Consider the following 19,775-nt stretch of genomic DNA (forward strand, 5'->3'; position numbering starts at 1 on the left):
TTTTTTTACAAAAATCCTGTTCAGGCAAGTTACGAACCATCTGCTTTCTGTTGAGGTCCTTAATAGAAAAGTCTTCTGTAAGCATCTCAGACCTATGGCATAACAAGGTCCTATGCTATGGCTCCCCTCTTGTTTTTACCAGGTATTTCTTATATGCAAAAGATCACTCATTATAGAAACCTTGGATGTCAAACCCCCCAAACATTACCCTCCGCCTGGTACTGAGGGAAAAAGAGAAATGGCTTCCTCAGGATGACAGTTTTAATCTCTCAGTGAGCGGGACCGAGTGCATCATCCCAGGAAGGGGGCTATCGGCAGCTCTGGTATAGACAGCTCATCAGTTAGGCATATCCGATACATAATGTCGTTGGTGGTCGTGTTCGAATTGAAAGGGAACCCACAGTACCGTCTCTACCCTAAAGCTAAAAAATAGAAAAAAAATAAAAATAAAAATAATTTATATGAAATAACAAGCACGTGACAAACTATCGTGAAAAACTAATATGCTATACAGAAAATACTGCTCACATATTTTAGCAAAAAATAAATAAAAAAAGATATTAAAAGATTTATAATAGCGTTTCATGTTGTTTCTGTTTTTCTTGTGAAACCGACACACGTGGAGACGAAGGATTACAACTATGAAGCTAAACTAAGACTAACTATTGTTCTATTGTTGTATTTCTCTTTTTCAGTTTATAGTAATGCTCAATCCTTGCTTACTAAATGTAGGTTATCCCTGCCTATATAAATGACTAATCGATATAAATATTTATTTTTTTAAAGAACAATTCTTCCCTCGAGTGCAGAATATATGTTTTTGATGTAAAATATAATCTTTATTTCTATTACGTATGTCATGTGAACAGAATTTGTTTGAATATATAATCTTATCATATTAACATTAGTTTTCAAAGATGTATCCATTATCCATTAATGTTAGTTTAGTCTAGACCGGGAATATAGCCATAAGATTTGTTTCTGGTCTGTTACACATTTTGAGTTGAACAAACTAACACAAAGAACTCTGGATACGTAGTCCATAAGAAACCTATTCACTTTGCATGTGCGGCAAGACAAACTACAATACCCACAATTCCATCTGTCCCCGTGTGGTGTCACAATAATATCGTTCTTCCTATTGAGCAAAGCGCTATAGCAAGCATGGGATCCACGTCTAAGTGGAGTAATTTACCCTCCTGTCCAAGTCTTAAGAACTTAACCGAACCGGGCTATGGAGTCCCAAAGAAGGAACAGCATCGTGCTGTGCAGGAGCTCACAAGAGTCCACACCGAATCGTTTGATCAGGCGATCAGCGATGGGTTAAGCCGAGCAGTGCAGGTCAGTATATGTCTATGTGCAGTGCTCGATTGCTGAGTGTGTATACACGTGGGTAGCTAAAGTAAAACATGCAGGGTCAGTTACAGCGTACCAGTGTTTTAGTCCACATCGAGTGGAATAAAATGCAAGAATAGAAAATCTTGCATACTTAATCCTGATTGCAGCATACCAAACGGATGATCCCGGTAATTGGTTTATAATTGATCAGAACAAGTTAGACCGAATGGGGAGCCTACTACGGCCAAACGTTTTGCATCCCTCTATGAAGTAAAATGTGTTCCTTCTATAAAGTCGAGTGAAATCTGTTAAGTAATGTTACGTTAATATATTAATGTGTATGCCACTTTGTATCGTTCCTATACTTTGTATAGTACTTAGCAAAAAACGGACAAATTGAAACATGTGACATTTCGAAATCTGAAACACTACTGTTATACGGTAGGCTTCTGCCATATCATTTTGCAATTTCTTTGACTACATGCTATATAATCAAATATCTAATTTTTTTAAACCCCCAATCCTAAAATTATGTCTGTATAACCCCTTCTTTACTAATCCGATATGTGGAATTCAATGTCAGATTAGTATATAATTTGGGGATCTCTGTACAAAAAGAAAGATGCATTTTTTAAAGTAACATATTTAAGTAAAAATAAAAGGCATGTCTTTCTCGTATACATTTTAAACTGGCGGATCTGACTTGGATTTAACCCGCTGACACTGCTGCATAGGCACAGAAAAGTTGAATTGCGTGACAATGAACCATTAGTTGTTTATAGTTAAATAACATTAACTGGATTTGCATTGTGTTAAACCGAAAAGCTACGTGATTAAAACAAGTTTATTTAAAGTGTAGGGCCTATGTATTTCATGATACACTATTCTCACGGATCTGACTTCCCGAATTGAACGGACATAGTTTTCAGATGTACTTTTAGAGGAAAAAATCTCGTACGCTACAATTGACTTAGTGTTTCTTGTTTAATTGTAATGTTACGTGAAGAAAGCAAACACGACAATACCATAAACATTTAAAAAAACGACGTCCTCAGACGTATATTGATTCGGAACGTTTGCACTCTAAAACAATTAGGAGCCGATTTTTTTTCATGTATAGAGTACTACTGTCGGGATGGAAATAAGAATATGGTAAATTGCATTGCAGCTTCCCCCAGTCCGTGTTTTAAAAATGAGCCTGATTAGCCACAGATAAGCACAGGCAACAAGCTCAGGTGTGTTTTATTAAACTCGTAGTAAAACCAGGAATGCATCAAACAGCTATGCAATATTATTTACATAACCCGCACTATCCAATACTTTAATACAATTGTGTACATTTTCGTTTAATCACATGTAGGAGTTCCTGGATGCATTGCTATGCTGTTCCCCTAGTTTTACAGTGAGCTGAATTAACCGTGGTGTATGTGTGTGGTGTGTCTAATAAAGTATACAATGCAAGCTGTAATTGCTTAAATATGTCAGTGTAAACGTAAACCCTTGTATACAGTTTTTAAAAACAGTGATGTGAATGTCTTGTGTTTTTTTTTGTTTTTTTGTTTGCTGTTCTTCAGGCTATTTGTCCTCTGGAGTTCATGTTTAAAAATGAAAGGATCACCATTGCCTTTGTGGATGCTGTCATCAGCCCCCCAATGGTTCCGAAGGGAAGCATCTGCAAATACCTGCAGGTGTTCCCAGCGGAATGTAGGGGGCGCAGGAGTTCCTACAGGGGGAAAATAACAGTAAGTACAGCATCCATGATTGTGAAGAAAAAAAAAAAAAATCATTTCTCAAATAAGGTGTCTGTCTGTATTTTTTTTCTTGTGTATACTTTGGCTGTAAAAGTATTCATAAAATAAGTACAATTTATTTTTTGTGACCCCATTTTAATGTGTGTTTGTGTGTCTATACACACACACACACACACACACTGTAACAGAAGTAGTAAAAGTAAGGTAAAAAAGTTCCTCTTGCAGGTCATTGCCGCCTGGTTTTATTAAGCTATGAAATACTATTATGGCTTTTTATATTTGTGATTAGTTAGTGGTAGCTTGTGTTCCTAATTTGAGTTTGGAACAGTATTGTTTATGTAAGCAACTGATAATACTGCAATATGTCTATTTAAAATACTCAATTTTATATGTGTCCACCAGGCAGATGTCAGCTGGTCAGTCAATGGCATTCCCAAAGGAATTATTAAGCAGTCTCTGGGCTTTGTGCCTATCATGGTGAAGTCCAAGCTGTGTAATTTGTACCGCCTCCCTCCCAAGGATCTCATTAAGCACCATGAAGAAGCAGAGGTAACTCATTTCTGTTTTCTGCTACTGTGTGTAATTCTTTCTATTCAAGAAATTTCAGTGTCGTTTTAACAGCAGTACACATTTAAAATGAAAGGCAATACATTATTTTGACAATCCTATCTTAAAGTAATGGTATTCACTACTCTCAAGTTATTAAAGAACCACACTCATAGTACAGATGTATTAGGTTTTTGTTAGCAGCAGCCTCAGATGTTTTTCTATTTGCTAGAATTATGGGAGTAATGTAACTCGATAGTGATTGGAAGGGAGTATCAAAGACTAGGGAAATCTGTCTGTAAGTAAATTAATTTGATGTCTGCAAATGAGTGCACACAATACCAATTGCTATGTTAGTAATTGATTTCAGTAGTCAAAGTTACACACATAGCTCAGACATTATCATTGGACACAACAATGTAGCACATAGTTATAAGCAGAAGTCAGTGATCAGTTACCAAATTTTATGGAAGAAAGCTCAGGTACGCCGATGGTGTGTAGTCGGGAGAGGATTCAGATAGCTTTTCAAATTCACTCTAAGTGCCTGTCTTATATATTTTACCTGACTGCTTGTGTGTGAAGCTGAACTTTGAACTCTGTTTTCCTAACAATATCTAAACACTGTGTGTCGTCTAATTTTTTTTAACAGTTACATTTTGTGTGCTCAATTAATCAATTGTTATTTGGAGGCTTAACTGACAGCCCTATTTTACACAAGGTCAAATGTACCACACTATCAATTCCTTGTTGTTCTGTACTGGGTTGGTTGCATTAGGAAAGCATCTTCGCACAGCGTTCTCAAGTGTGCTCACAGTATTTGTTTACCTTTTGTTGACCCCTACATATCTTAGTATGATTTGTGCTGGAACCAGCGATGCATTCAATTGAAGGAGTCTAGTATTCCAGTTCTCAGCCCAGTTTAGTTGCAGAGCTACAGTCTGGAACGATTCTGCTATTGGCAACTCAGGAAGCATGCTCTTAACTTTTTATTCTCTTTCTGTTCAAGCACTATTATGAAGTTTACATTTTCTTTTCTAACAGGAGATGGGAGGTTATTTCATAGTGAATGGAATAGAAAAGATTATCCGAATGTTAATTATGCCCAAGAGAAACTACCCTATCGCAATGGTGAGACCTAAATGGAAGGGCAGAGGCCAGGGTTACACTGAATATGGTAAATAACAAGACTGCAAATACTGTGTATTATCTCTTTTTCAACTTTTTACAATTGCCTGATGTTCATAAAGTTTCAGCTAGTATTGACAACCGTGAAACTGCAAGGGACACTTTTTGAAAACGTCAAAATCAAAATTTTATCTAGAGACTTCTTTTTTTTTTTTTAATATCTTGCAACTTAACATTTTTTGCATTTTAATATTACGACGCGTTTATGTATTTATACACTGTCAATTTTCACTCTGCAATTAAAAAAAAATAATCTTGAATGCTTAGTCTTGTTTGTTGTGCTACTGACTTTCCCTCTTTGTTTTCACCAGGTATTTCGATGCACTGCGTGAGAGATGAGCACACAGCCATTAACATGAACCTGCATTACCTTGACAATGGGACAGTGATGCTCAACTTCATTTACCACAGGGAGCTCTTCTTCATTCCTCTGGGCTTTGCCTTGAAGGTGAGGCTGAAATGGCAGTGTAACAGGGGTTTAAAAAACTGGATTCCAAATCCATGTTTTGTAGTTTTTTTGTTATTGAGGCTTCGGAGGAGTTTTTACTGAATTGAGACTTTTATACTGCGTTTTCTAACTGTCTCACGCCAGGTATACTAATAACAGCTGCATGTGGTACACTCTACTCCCACATGGAATTTAACGAGAGAACCCTGAGCAAGCTCATTGTAAGGGAATCCAGAGGTGTCAGCCAAATTGTCTTTCTTGCTTGTTAACAGTGAATTTGGAATTTGGAATTGCTTGTCGGTGTGCTCTGAGCCTGATGAGATGCGAATCCACGTGGGTTGCTGATGGGGTGTGGGGTTTTTGTTTGTTTGTTTGTTTGTCCAGGCCTTGGCTGACGTCACAGATTTCCAGATCTCCCAGGAGTTGATTAAAGGGAGAGAGGACAACTCATTTTACAAGAGCTGTGTGTCGGAGATGCTGCGCATGGTGATGGTGGAAGGATGCACCACCAAGAAGCAGGTCCTGAACTACCTTGGGGAGAGATTCCGGGTGAAGCTGTCTCTGCCAGAGTGGTACACCAACCAGCAGTGTGCAGAGTTTCTGTTAGAGTACGTCCTATTTGAATGCAAAAGGGATATGCGTAATACCAATAGCTTAATACCAATAGCAGGTTTTTCTGATGAGAAGCAATCCAGTCCTGCAATGTACTATGGTTTAATCTCAACCTCAGTATCCAATTGACAATACCCATGACGTTAACTGTTCATTTTTCATTGTGTGTGTTAACCAACTAAATCTTTTTTTTTTTATTAAAAAAAAAAAAAAAGTCCCCAGTGGCAGATTTTTTTAATTGTTTTTATATATACACTCTTAAAGTGAGTCCTGCCTACAGGGTCATTAGTCTGTTACTGGATAAGATAATTAGTTATGGGTGCAATCTTCTTACTAGATCTACTAAATTTGTCCCAATGATTAGCTTTAAACAAACCTAATGGGTAATGTTTTCTTCGTAAAAAAACTACGACTAACTTCTCGTATCATGCCTGTAGACACTGCATCTGTATCCACCTAAAGTCTAATGTAGAGAAGTTTTACCTGCTGTGCCTGATGACTCGGAAGCTGTTCACCTTCGCTAAGGGAGAATGTATGGAGGAAAACCCAGACAGCTTGATGTGCCAGGAGGTGCTCACACCTGGACAGCTTTATTTAATGTTTCTGAAAGTAAGTTTGCAGTCTTTTCAGGCTGTTCCCGTGGTTCCTTTTTTAATGACTTTTTGCATGCCACTGGCTTTTCTGTTGTTGCGTCTGGTTCTTGTAGTGTTCACTGATAATAAATGCTGTTTACTCCTAACCCCCAGGAAAAAATGGAAACCTGGTTGCAGTCTCTGAAAATCGCCCTGGACAAAAAGATGCAGAAATCGAACATTACTATCAATGTGGAAAGTCTTATGAAACTGTTCAACATGGGACTGGACGTGACCAGACCATTTGAATATCTTTTAGCCACAGGAAATCTGCGTTCAAAAACAGGTATCAAGTTATTAGAAAACATTTGTTCCATAGGAGCTATAAGTCAATGGCATGGTCTTTTGTGGGTGTTTTTCAGTATCTAATATTACAGCAAAAAAAAAAGATTTATGTTGACCTACTGAGATGGTATGTTAGTGAGATAATGGTTGTGCTTACAGTGACTGTACTAATAGAGATGGCTGATTTGTTTTCAGGGCTGGGAATGCTGCAGGACTCTGGTCTCTGTGTGGTGGCTGACAAGCTGAACTTCATCCGCTACCTATCTCATTTCCGCTGCGTTCACCGAGGCGCCGCCTTCGCCAAGATGAGGACGACGATGGTGCGCAGGCTGCTACCAGAGTCCTGGGGATTCCTGTGCCCGGTCCATACCCCCGATGGGGAGCCCTGCGGCCTCATGAACCACATGACCGCCATCTGCGAGATTGTCACCCAGTCCTTCCCCACCACCTCCATCCCTGCCCTGCTCTGCTCGCTCGGTGAGTCTGTGGTAGAAATTTGAATGCTAACCCTTTTTATGGCAACAGAGAGATGGAAATAAGACCTAGCAGTTACATCCATTCCAGGTTTTAGTTTGTGCTCAATTAGCCCCAGCATATAGGTAACAAGCTCAGGAGTCTTAATCCTTAGCGGTCTATTTATTTAGCTCTTGTCAGGTGCTTCAGGTCCAATTTATTTTCACACGTGCTGTTTATTTTACACATGCTGTTTTAAATTTTTTTTTTTTTCAGAGTAAAACAGTTTTAAAAGACCCTGCATAGCAAAAGGACACCAGTACTGTATCTCCAGCCAACCCCCACCCCTTGTTCGCTGTATTTTTCACATACCTCTTTATCGACTTGCATACTGATAAATCTTCTCCTGGTCACTCGTTTTATCACCAAACACCTCAATAATGCGATCCACGTCATCATTTTATTACTATAAAATAGTAATATTTGTGACATTCTTTGAGCGCTGGATGCAGAAGCAACTGTCTCCTTTTGTTTATGTTCGTGCTATCTCTGTGGTGCATGGGTCTCTCAGATACGCCCTTTTATTTTCGGCTTCATTTGGCTCCTGTCGGTCTCACTCGGTCATTGAAAGATTTGCTCGTCTTTTTCTGGAGAGAAAAACGACTAGAGACCTGTGCTTTATGTCATTTTGATGATGTTGGACAGGGTCCGACATCGGACTGGAAAGGGAAAATTGTAATGTCGGACCTGGGCCGAGATAGGACCGCAAAGGGTGAATAAACTTCTAGTAAAACCAGCAATGGATTAATCTGCTATGCATGGGAATTTTATTTCCATCCCTGCAACATTAAGTGTTGTAGTACATTAATTTCATGCTTCCTTCTGCCATATGCTCATCGTTCTGGAAACTCCTGAGGCAAACTAACTATGTGCAATGTAAAAAAAATTCAAAGTGCCACTGCCGCACTAGAATTCATCATTTAACTTTAATAGCAGGGCCTGTGACCTTGAAATTGATCACTTATATATATATATAAAATATAATATACAGTACCAGTCAAGAGTTTGAGTACACTTGCTGGAAACAAGGTTTTTTTCATAACAGACAGTGTTTTACGCCGTATACGTTTCTGTAGATACTTGAAAATGAAAACACACGTTACAGTATACAAAACAAAACATAAGAAGTATCAAAGCAATGTTCAAGAAAATTGAAAATTGTCTTTAAATCTTGGATTCCTGAAAATAGCCACCCTTTGCCTTAATAACAGCCTCACAAACACGAGGCATTCGGTTAACGAGTTTCAGCAGGAAATCGCCCGACATGTCTTCCCAGCTCTTCTGCAGCAATTCCCAGAGATGTAGGGCACTTGTGGGGAGCTTTGCTTTGACTCTTTTGTCCAGTTCGTCCCATACAAGTTCAATGAGATTGAGGTCTGGAGACTGGGCAGGCCAGGTAATCATGGACCCTTACCTGTTCACAATAATTGGTGAAAAAGGTTAATTAGGTAACAAGCTAGTTAACTCAGAGAACATCTAACAAAGACACTTTTATATTTGGGCCAGTGTTCTAACAGCGTGTTATACACTTTCAGAATTTTAACTGACTTGGGCTTCAAACTGAAATCCCCTTGCTTTGGGTGACCATTTCATTGAAATTGACAAGATTTACATTTTCATTTAAAAATAAAAGTTTTGAATGCAATTCACTTCTGATTATCAGCTTATATAAGTACATTTATCATATAATGAAATATTAAGTGTTTATAGACAAGTTTATACAGTTAAAAGTATAGATAATCATGAAAAACCTGGTTTCAAGCAGGTGTACTCAAACTTTTGACTGGTACTGTGTGTGTGTGTGTGTGTGTGTGTGTGTGTGTGTGTGTGTGTGTGTGTGTGTGTGTGTGTGTGTGTGTGTATATATATATGTCAAATACATGAAGGCTATATTTTAGCCATTCACAGTACAGAAATGTTCATTTAATGATCAACAAAATGAGAATACGTTTAAAAAAAAAAAAAAAAAAAAAAAAAAAAAAAAGTAAAGCTGATACATTCGTATCTCCGAGAAACGGATAATGACACGGAACGTCTGTACAGCACTGAAACACTATGTTTAAAAAAAACAAACCGTACTGCTGAACCTCGTCTTCTTTAATATTAGCATCATGAGGGTATAATAATAATAGATGGGCCTCTTCAGTGAGTTACAGGAAAACAATTCCATCTCAGGTTTCTGTGACCGTATAAATTACTCGACTTTCGATCTCATTTTTATATCCCAATACATGTCAAAAAATATGAATTCTGATATTTGTCCCAGCACTATTTTTTTATTATTTTTTTTTTTTTTTTTTTTACATGTTTTATCTATCTCTCTAACAAGGATTAATCATTCCTTTTGAATAGTTCAGGTTCTGTTTCTAGGATATTGAAATAGTATTTAGTAACTATGTACATATCTTTAAGTCTTATTTTGTTGTAATGAGTGTGTGTTATGTGTTCCAGGTGTGACCCCAGTGGACGGCATGCCCAGCCAGCCCTACCAAGACTGCTATCCAGTGGTGCTGGACGGAGCCATGGTAGGCTGGGTGGAGCAGGATCTCGCACCCTCTGTTGCTGATTCTTTGCGCAATTTTAAGGTAAACTATTTACATTTTATATACCTTGATTGATACAAATCAAAGAACTGCATTTGTTGGTTTTAATTGTTCAGGTTAAACTAGTCTTGTAACTATAAGGATAATAATTGACGCGTGAAGGGGAACGCAACTGCCTTGTAACACCGTGTATGGCAGGCAGATATAGAAAATTAATTCCCATCTGAAACACTCAATTTTAGCCTTTATTTTAATTGCAGAATAACACTTTTTTTTTGTAAATCAGAGAATTTCATGACATAGCAGAGGTAAGAGTCTCCAGTAATTTACTTGATATGGCTGCAATGTGTGTATCGGAGCGCTTTATTGAAATTGATCGTGTATGATGCATTTAATTTTAAAAAAATCATATGTTTTTCTTGTAAATTTTATTTATTTATTTTTGCTTTTAATACCTTGGCTGTTACTACAGAAATATGAAATGGAAGTTTGTCGCTGTGTGTCTATTGTCATTTTTTTTCTGATTAGTTGTGCAGAAGATCAGATGATCAGATTATTGGCTTTACACTGTTATAGTACAGGTCATTGCATCTTCCCCACAGGGTAAACAGACATCCACAAGCTTTACAAACAAATGTCTTTGATTAATTGTTAGTCCTATTATAAATAATTTTATTTAACAGATCTTGCAAGAGTCTCATCAAGATAACAAAAGCATAAATGACCACATAGCAAAGGATAGGTAGAGGACACTACTGAATCAGAATCTTTCCTCCAGCAGTGTGTAGAGTAGGTGTAGAAAGGTATCAGATAGTAGTCCAAACACCGAAATGGAAAGTGCCTTACAAAAGCGTGGGTAAGAGTACAATTTAACATGGTAGTTGTACTAACATAGTGTAAAGGGACTTTCATAAAAACAAGATACCCTCATATCTCACAATCAGGGAACTTCCTGAGTTGCAGACATAAGTATTGGCACCCCCTGTCTGAACTCAAATAATGTACCTGCAATATTTCCTAGTCCTTCCTAGGATGAATGACTGTTCAATAAACTTCAAAAACCTATTACTGTTAAATAAGTATAGTTTAATTAACAGTTTATTTTTGCAAACACTAACTCCCTGCGTAGCCCTATCTTAATTGGGTTTAAGTGCAGGGTTAAAAGTACACAAAATAGACACTTTTCACAGTGAAGAAAGAATTTCACGGTCCGTGTCACGTTTTTCACGTCGGTGAAGTAGGGCCGTAGTAATGTAATGTATACTATAAGTGAATCCACGTGGGTGAAACACTTCTCTGAGCACTCCAGTATGTGATGCATTTTTGGTTGCGACATGGTATGTAGGTTGATGAGGCCTATACCTGTATGAAAGAGATATTCTACATATCTTAGTTGCGATGTGGGCAATAAGTCAATTAATAATAAATCCACATATACATATGAAAGAGCTATTATACATACTCAAGTATGGAGATGCAAAATAAAAAAAAAGTTCCATTGCAGGAAAGGGTCGGCTACCTCTAATGTACTGTTTGCAAATCTAAGTGGCTATGCAAAGTCATGTAAAGTTTTGATTAAAGTATGACAGCAAAAAGTGAAATGCATCTCTGCAGCCAGTCACACTGGAAGGGACTGCTGCATTCACTAGCAGAAGCTGGGCCAAGTGATTCATAAATTGTAACCAAAAGCAAGCAAGCAAGGAAGCAAATAAATAAATAAATGAGAGATTGAATTATTTCTATGTGAATAAGCGATAATGTAGTTTTCAATCCTTGTTTTTTTTTTTTTTCTTTTTTGGACAGGGGTTGATTTTTATTTTAATTTTTTTCTTAATTTGCTGTTATGTTTACACTGGAAATTTTATACAAAACAAGGCAAAGGCCAGTGACGACATGATTTATGAAATGTGTCTTAAAACATCGGGATTTGTTTTTTATACCGTGCTCTATAAACTGTAACTGTGAGGGAAGTTTTTTTTTTTTTTTTTTTAAAGCAATTTATCTCCAATGATCGATAATCGTTGTTAGAGTTTGCACGATAATGTCAGGGTTTGATTTACAACACTGTTTTAACCCATTAAGTATTATTGCCCTCATTTGAGGAGAGGCTGCCTTGCAATTTTGTGGAGCATTTTTAACTGTCAGCCACCTGTCATTTTAATTCTCTAACTATATTGTTACGATAACTTTTATTTTTATTAACAGCAGAAGTTAAGCCTACATGTAACTGTTAATTCTGCAAATATAGCCCTTCAGGTGCTTGCTTGTTGCCCCAATATAAACTAAGAAACTGAAGCCTAAAAATGATACACTCCATTTTTCTGTGTTGAGCTTCAGCTGGCGTGAAATTTCAGTGATGTGATTACGAGCACGTCTAACTTGACTGGCTTCAAAATAGGAATGCAGCAGTTTCTGGCTAATACAAAGGATTCAATTTTTAATTTGAATACAGGATAATTATTGGATGTTCTTACTTCTTGTCTCGTTGCAGGTATTACAGCAGAAGAGGATCCCTCCATGGACGGAGATAGTTCTCGTTCCAAAGACCGGGAAGGCCAGTATTTACCCTGCACTGCTTATCTTTACCACGCCCTGCCGAATGGTACGGCCTGTCCAGAACCTGGCACTGGGCAAGGAAGAGCTCATTGGAACCTTCGAACAGGTACTGGGCAGAGTCATGCTGGGGTTTAAAATAGGGTTCCTGTTTTAGCCCCTGTTCAGTTAGACACACTACTCTTCTTGATGAGAGGCATCTTCTAATTGTTGGGAGTTAATAGTTTAGTGAACATTTTAATGCTGTCCAAGTGTTCAACATTTAGAATTTTGTTAGCGTAAATCAGGTAGATATCATCAACTTGGGAAGAATTGGGCCCCTGTTAGTACAGTAGATGTAAAATATGAATGCATACGTGAATTTATACACTTTAGGACTCTTAATTTAAACATGCTATATATCTTAATCTGTCTTGGTGTCTGTCTTACCTTACAAGTCCTCCTGCATTTATTTTTCTGATGCATTTCAAATGTATTGAATCATTTGTACAAGAAGTACGTCTTAATACTTTTCATAAGCTTTTTTAATAGCTTCCTGCTTCCATTGCCCTGTCTGCTAACAAAAAGATGTGAACGGCCTGCAATTAAAAAATAATGTAAAAGAGATTGAATTTCAGAGGCTGCATGTTCGCTGCAAGGGAAGCCTTTTCACTTATAAAAGAAGCAGTGAAGCAGGGTTTAATGTGTTTTTTTTTTCTTTTTTTTTCATCCTTCAGACAAATTGGCTGATTTTTGAGATTTACCCTAATTCTGTTTTAAAGTGCTTTTTTAATTTTTATTTTGCCTGAATAATTGGTAATTTAGAGTTTATCTGGGTTGATTATTTCTCTTACTGATATTTAATTGAGGTGTTACAAAGATAGAGAATTTACTAATTTACTATGAACGCACAGTCACACGCTGATAGAGAATTTACTATGAACGCACAGTCACACGCTGATAGAGAATTTACTATGAACGCACAGTCACACGCTGATAGAGAATTTACTATGAACGCACAGTCACACGCTGATAGAGAATTTACTATGAACGCACAGTCACACGCTGATAGAGAATTTACTATGAACGCACAGTCACACGCTGATAGAGAATTTACTATGAACGCACAGTCACACGCTGATAGAGAATTTACTATGAACGCACAGTCACACGCTGGAGACAAGGAATGCTTAATTCAATAGCAGTATTTTATGAAATAGAAATCAGAAAAGTCAGAAAGCACAAAACACAAGTCAACAAATTATATGTAAATGTGTTACAATTAATTTAGTTCTATGAAAAGAAAATGCAACTGGACTTGTACTGAACGGTTCCTTGAAGATTAGACTTTTGGTACGCTGGTTTGGAAACTCAGTCTGTTGAAGTGTCCAGTACAAAAGGTTCTCCTCTCAGCAACAAAGTCTTCAATCCCACATGGGATCAAACTCTGCAACAAAGCTTTCAATTCTCGATAGAATCAACAAACAGCTGCAACAAAGTAATTCCTCAGTATAGGATCCACAACGGCGCCTGTCCGCTCTGTCCTCTTCTTAGAATATTTTAGCTACGCAGGTAGCAGGGCACAGTTTCTTTTGGATACTGTGGTTTTAGGTGTACAGCAGACCCAGGCTGGTTTGTCTGATGACAGTTGCTGTAAGTTTTACGGCAGTCCTGCAGCTGGGCTTCAGTCTCGTTGCATGTGGTTGTTGACTCGCTTGCAGCTTGCTTCCTCCTCTTGGGTCCCTTTTCAGGCAAGAGTCCTGTCTTGGGTCTGTTTTTAGGCAGAGTTGCAGCTTTGCTTAGCAGAGTGACAGCACCGTGTTGAGCATTCGATGTGGAACACAAAATGTGTAGCTTTGCTTGGATATATTTAGTCTTTTCACTCTGCTAAACAGCCGCTTTTATGAGATTAATTGTGTACCTTTTTTTAAACTCCCAGTCCTTTGAATGTCCTTTTCCACTGGGACATTGCTAGTTCTTAAGTCTTCCTTGCGTCAAAAAGATTGTTGTTGCAGTTGTGAATTATCTGTACATATTTCAACTGTCTTTTCGGCCTAATACAGTTCATATGCCACCTAGCCCTGGTCACCTAGTTCAGTATGTCTGCAAGAGAGAGGCCCTTTTCTCAAGACACACAGTTTCATTAATTAATCCAGTTACATTTCTAATACACATTCACATATTAATGTTGTATTCAGGAAATATGTCTCACAACTGCACAAATTATTTTTGAAGTTACCATAAATGGCCTTCAGTGACAGCTATAAGTGAGTTTGTTTTTTTGCAGCTCTTCATTGACGTTGGTATATTAGAAGAGGAAATCGTGCCGGGGGTAACGACTCACCAGGAGCTGTTCCCTCACAGCATGCTCAGCGTGGTGGCAAGCTTCATCCCCTACTCCGACCACAACCAGAGCCCAAGGAACATGTACCAGTGTCAGATGGGTAAGAAACAGCGCCAGCTTGCAGTGAGCCTAGGGCAGGAATTCACATTCACAGTACTGCTCAAGCTTTCTCCAAGAAAAAGAATAACCATGAAAGACAATGACAACGTAGACCTGTTCTTTTGAGTTTAGTTACAATATAGAGCTGGATGGAGTGGGGCCATTGTCTGTAGTTACTTAAAGAATAATAAGGATGTTTCAAAGTGGTGCCTCGTTAATATTTATGTATTCCCCCTGTTTCTGCTCAGGTAAACAAACAATGGGTTTCCCACTGCACACGTACCAGGAACGTTCAGACAACAAGCTGTACCGTATCCAAACTCCACAGAGCCCCCTTGTACGGCCTTCCATGTATGACCACTATAACATGGACAACTACCCCATCGGGACAAATGCCATAGTCGCTGTTATCTCATATACTGGTTATGATATGGAGGATGCCATGGTGAGTTCGGAATGCATTAAGTTAATTTATTCTCCTGTAGTAATGGGTTTTCAGTGTCAGTAAAGCTCCACTGATGATACCATTGTGTTTAAGCAACAGTACAGGAGTAATACAATTTATAAGTGTTTTACTTTGTCATGCAGTACAGTTTTTGGTTTGATTTTACTAATGGTTGGTTTCTGCTGCATGATGTGCCAAAGTGAAGGAAGTAGTTCATTCTCTGGGTTCTGTTGACATTCCTAAACCTATCCTTTGTTATTGCTGTTTGTGACCTCATCTGTCTAAATACTGATCTTCCTTTCTGTTGCAGATAGTGAACAAGGCTTCATGGGAGAGGGGATTCGCTCACGGGAGTGTGTACAAAACAGAGCTAATAGACCTGGACGAGAAGATCAAACAGGGAGACGACAGCCTGGTGTTCGGAATCAAGCCTGGCGATCCCAGGGTGATGCAAAAACTGGATGACGATGGACTGCCTCCCATTGGAACAGTGCTGCAGTACGGAGATCCCTTCTACAGCTACATGAGCCTCAACACCGGGGAGAGCTTCGTTACCTTCTACAAGTGAGGAAACCGTGGGGGAAGCAGCTTAGTCACAGGACATTTTTCGATAGCAAGTGCATTTCTAACTTATGACATGTCACGGTTGCAAATAAGACTCATATGCAGGTTTTGCTTGGAGCTTGATTAGCCACAGTGTCTAGGTAACAAGCTCAGGTGTGTCTTATTAAACTTCATAGTGAAACCAAGAACTGCTGTGCAATCTTATTTCGATCCCTGAAAGTGATGTTTTTGTGTAGCCCTTAAAAGCATTTCTGCAATGACGTATGAGGTACTAAAGGAATTTGTTTCAGTGCTGCTTATTAAATAGATTCCTTTTGTCAACATTCTTGGGGGTATTAAAACCTCTTAAAATGGTTTGGAATTATTTCATAATGAGAAATAATGTTCTTCATGACTCAAATGTTGTTGTCGTCTTCCTAGGAGCAAAGAAAACTGCGTAGTGGACAACATCAAAGTCTGTAGCAACGATAGCGGCATGGGCAAGTTTAAACGCATCTGCATCACCACCAGAATTCCCCGGAACCCCACTATCGGGGACAAGTTTGCCAGCCGCCACGGGCAGAAGGGAATCCTGAGCAGGCTGTGGCCTGCGGAGGACATGCCCTTCACGGAGAGCGGCATGGTGCCCGACATCCTCTTTAACCCCCACGGCTTCCCTTCCCGCATGACAATCGGCATGCTGATCGAGAGCATGGCAGGGAAATCGGCAGCCATGCACGGGCTGTGCCACGACGCCACGCCCTTTACCTTCTCCGAGGACCACTCTGCTCTGGAGCACTTTGGGGAGTTGCTGAAGGCGGCTGGCTACAACTTCTACGGGACAGAGCGTCTGTACAGTGGGATCAGTGGACTGGAGCTGGAGGCTGACATCTTTATCGGTGTGGTTTACTACCAGCGGCTCAGGCACATGGTGTCTGACAAGTTCCAGGTGCGGACCACTGGTGCCAGAGACAAGGTCACCAACCAGCCGGTGGGTGGCAGGAACATCCAGGGAGGCGTCCGTTTTGGGGAGATGGAGCGGGACGCCTTGCTGGCTCACGGGACCTCCTTTCTCCTGCATGACCGGCTCTTTAACTGCTCGGACCGCTCGGTGGCCCACGTGTGTGTGGAGTGTGGCAGCCTGCTCTCCCCGCTGCTGGAGAAACCCCCGCCTTCGTGGTCGACCACCCGGCACCGGAAGAACAACTGCACCGTCTGCAAGAAAAGCGACTCCGTGGACGTGGTGTCTGTACCCTACGTCTTCCGCTACTTCGTTGCTGAGCTGGCTGCCATGAATATTAAGGTCAAGCTTGACGTCAAGTAAACCGACATACCTCTAAAAATGAGCTCTGCATTCGAATGGGCTGACTCGGGTTTATTTTTGGTTTTGGAATCTGTTTTTTGATAGCTCTGCTCAATATGGTGGAACTTGTTTCCGTCAGGGTTTTAAATGTATACTATTAGAATTGAAAATCCAGGAGTTTCAGATGCAGCCTTCAGTTCTTGCTGGCATTAATTCTACTTAGATTATTACCTAGTTCCACTGCTTCCATATGCATGGCAGATTCGTAATTTTATTAGTTCACCAACAAACTGGAAACAAAGATAAATCTTCATTAGACAGGTGCACTAAGTTTTATGGCAGGGCAGGTTTGAGGCACATTGTTATGGCTTGCATTGCTGCTTCCTTGAGCCGTCCCTGCTCTGTGGATACATAGAAGACTGTCTATATTCCATCATAAATATATATTTGGTGTTATAAATATATGCATAGTAAAGGCAGTGTGCAGGGCATACAATATTGGCTAATTGTAAAAGGAGGAGGGGGGGGCATACATATATATCTGTATATATCTATAGATATATAGATATAGATATATGGGGTAAACTGAATCCAAGAGATGTCTGTGTTAGTTATTTTAGGCTATATCCTTTTTTTTTTTTTTATATACCAGTAAGATAATGATTATAAGATGCTGTCTCTGTCACTGATATGTATTAGTTGCACAAGACTGTTTTCAGACATCTTAAAGCTGACTGTAAATATAAAAAGTAGGGTGGGAATGTAACAGTTTAAAGAAAAAAAAAATGTTGCCCCTGTTTTATGTAAACATCACAGGAAGTACAAGAAAACATTCAATACAATGCTAGTTAGGATGCTGTCTTTGGCTAGATTGCATTCTTTTGTATTCAATGCTTTACGGGCATATGATGTTTATGTGCACCTTGTTTCTGTATTTATAGTCCTGATTGACGTTGCAGTGGTACACTTTTCTAAAAAGCATACACTGAAATCATTGACATAAAAATAACCCAAGATTTAGACGATCGGTCTCCTATGTATTAGAATAAACCTGTCTCCACAAACTTGCCATTCGTTTGCGTAATGGCTTTTAAGTGTAACAAACATAGAAATCTCCCAAGTGTAGTATAAGCCAATATAACAGAAAATCACAGAATACTCAACCAAGTGGACAATACACATACCAGTATACAAGATTTTTACATATGTGGTTAGAATTCTCTTGCTAACAAGAATGGTGGAGAAAGAACTGTAAATCTGTTCATGAGATGTGCCTCAGGCGCAATACAAGGAGGTGTTTAGAGTTGAGGTGTGCTCACAAACATGATTCTGCTGACTCTGGGTCTTACTGTAACCTGTGTCATTGTACTCCTTTCAAGACTTCTAAATCCAATAGAAAAATAAAAAGAGATGCCAGTTTTAATTACCTGTGCTGCTTAACCAAGGGATGCCCCAGGATGGCAGTGTGGGGAATAAGTTGACATGATTGCTGTGGCTGAACAATATTAAACACCTGCTTCATAGGTTGCACACACTTTGATGACCTTTTGACCTTATTTTACTTACTCTGAGGGTGTAACCTAGACAAATGTGTTTCGAGGGCTTTCAACAGAATACAAAATAAGTGAACCTTGGTAGAGTTGGTCAAAGACTTCAGGGGTTGAGCAAACCACCTTAGTTCACTGAAGTGGGTCTGACACACACTGCTTTGTCAAATCTCTTGTCTGTTTTAGTTGTGATGGGCAGGACAGCAGATCTGATTTGCTGTAATTGAAGGCAGATGGTAGGTGAATAAATTGGTGGAATGGTCACTTATCACACTCATCTTGCTAAGCTTTTTCTCCAGTACAACGTGATCCTCTGACCTGTTAATAAAAACATTTACCAAAACTAAAAAAAAAAAAAAAGTTATATGCACGAATGAGCTCTATAATTACCAACCTAAGCATTTTTTAAAGCTTGAAATGCTGAGTAAACCGTCCCTTTTGAAATATTAAAGGTTTTCAAATAAGGTCTGTACAGTACGTAACCACCCACCTGCCCACCAAATGCCCAGGCATGTATTCCACCCACCCTTCAGAAGCACTCCAGGTCACCACACTCGCATGACACAGCTGTATCTGGTACACACAGGTTCTGACAGGGTGGTATCTGTACAGAGATTAGCAGAAGTGCATTGCAATTAAAGCTGCCTTGTCCATATAACAGTCTGGATTTTTTTATAACATTTTGTTTGTTTATGGCAGGAAGCAGAGGAGATAAATCCTTAATAGCCAGCATGGCAGAAGCATCAAAGGGGTAGTTAATGTCCTTTTATCCAGCAAAATGTAACTAAAGTAATGTGTTCAACCTGAGTGATGATCATAATGTAAATAGAGGCTCTCAGTTTTAATATACATATGTATATATAGGCACCTCCAAAATTACTGGAACCCTTGATAAATCAAAAAAGCAAAAAGGGCCATATAAAATAAATAACACAGGTAAAGAGCTATATTGTAATTTTCAAACATGGAATATATTGACTTATACTTTATTAATGATTCAAGGGAATCAACCAAAATTACATATTTCTCAAATTATAAATTTATTTCCAAAAAAATTAAGTGTCACAATTATTGGCAACCTTGTTTTCAGTACTTTGTGCACCCTCCCC

At 38.9% G+C, this 19,775-nt stretch overlaps 1 protein-coding gene across 1 annotated transcript; it reads left to right on the top strand.

Annotated features, from left to right (window-relative positions):
• The first annotated feature begins 1,132 nt into the window (after positions 1–1,132).
• Positions 1,133–19,554, top strand: polr1b (RNA polymerase I subunit B). The gene is made up of 15 exons (XM_041249928.1): positions 1,133–1,341; positions 2,913–3,080; positions 3,492–3,638; positions 4,677–4,809; positions 5,132–5,268; positions 5,653–5,876; positions 6,318–6,489; positions 6,627–6,798; positions 6,993–7,274; positions 9,762–9,895; positions 12,345–12,515; positions 14,673–14,829; positions 15,077–15,273; positions 15,584–15,837; positions 16,258–19,554. The coding sequence occupies exons 1-15, from the start codon at positions 1,165–1,167 to the stop codon at positions 17,138–17,140; spliced, it is 3,408 nt and encodes a 1,135-aa protein (XP_041105862.1). The 5' UTR covers positions 1,133–1,164; the 3' UTR covers positions 17,141–19,554.
• Positions 19,555–19,775: the final 221 nt, after the last annotated feature.

The sequence above is a fragment of the Polyodon spathula genome, chromosome 5, assembly GCF_017654505.1.
Source record: "Polyodon spathula isolate WHYD16114869_AA chromosome 5, ASM1765450v1, whole genome shotgun sequence".
NCBI classification, from domain to species: domain Eukaryota; kingdom Metazoa; phylum Chordata; class Actinopteri; order Acipenseriformes; family Polyodontidae; genus Polyodon; species Polyodon spathula.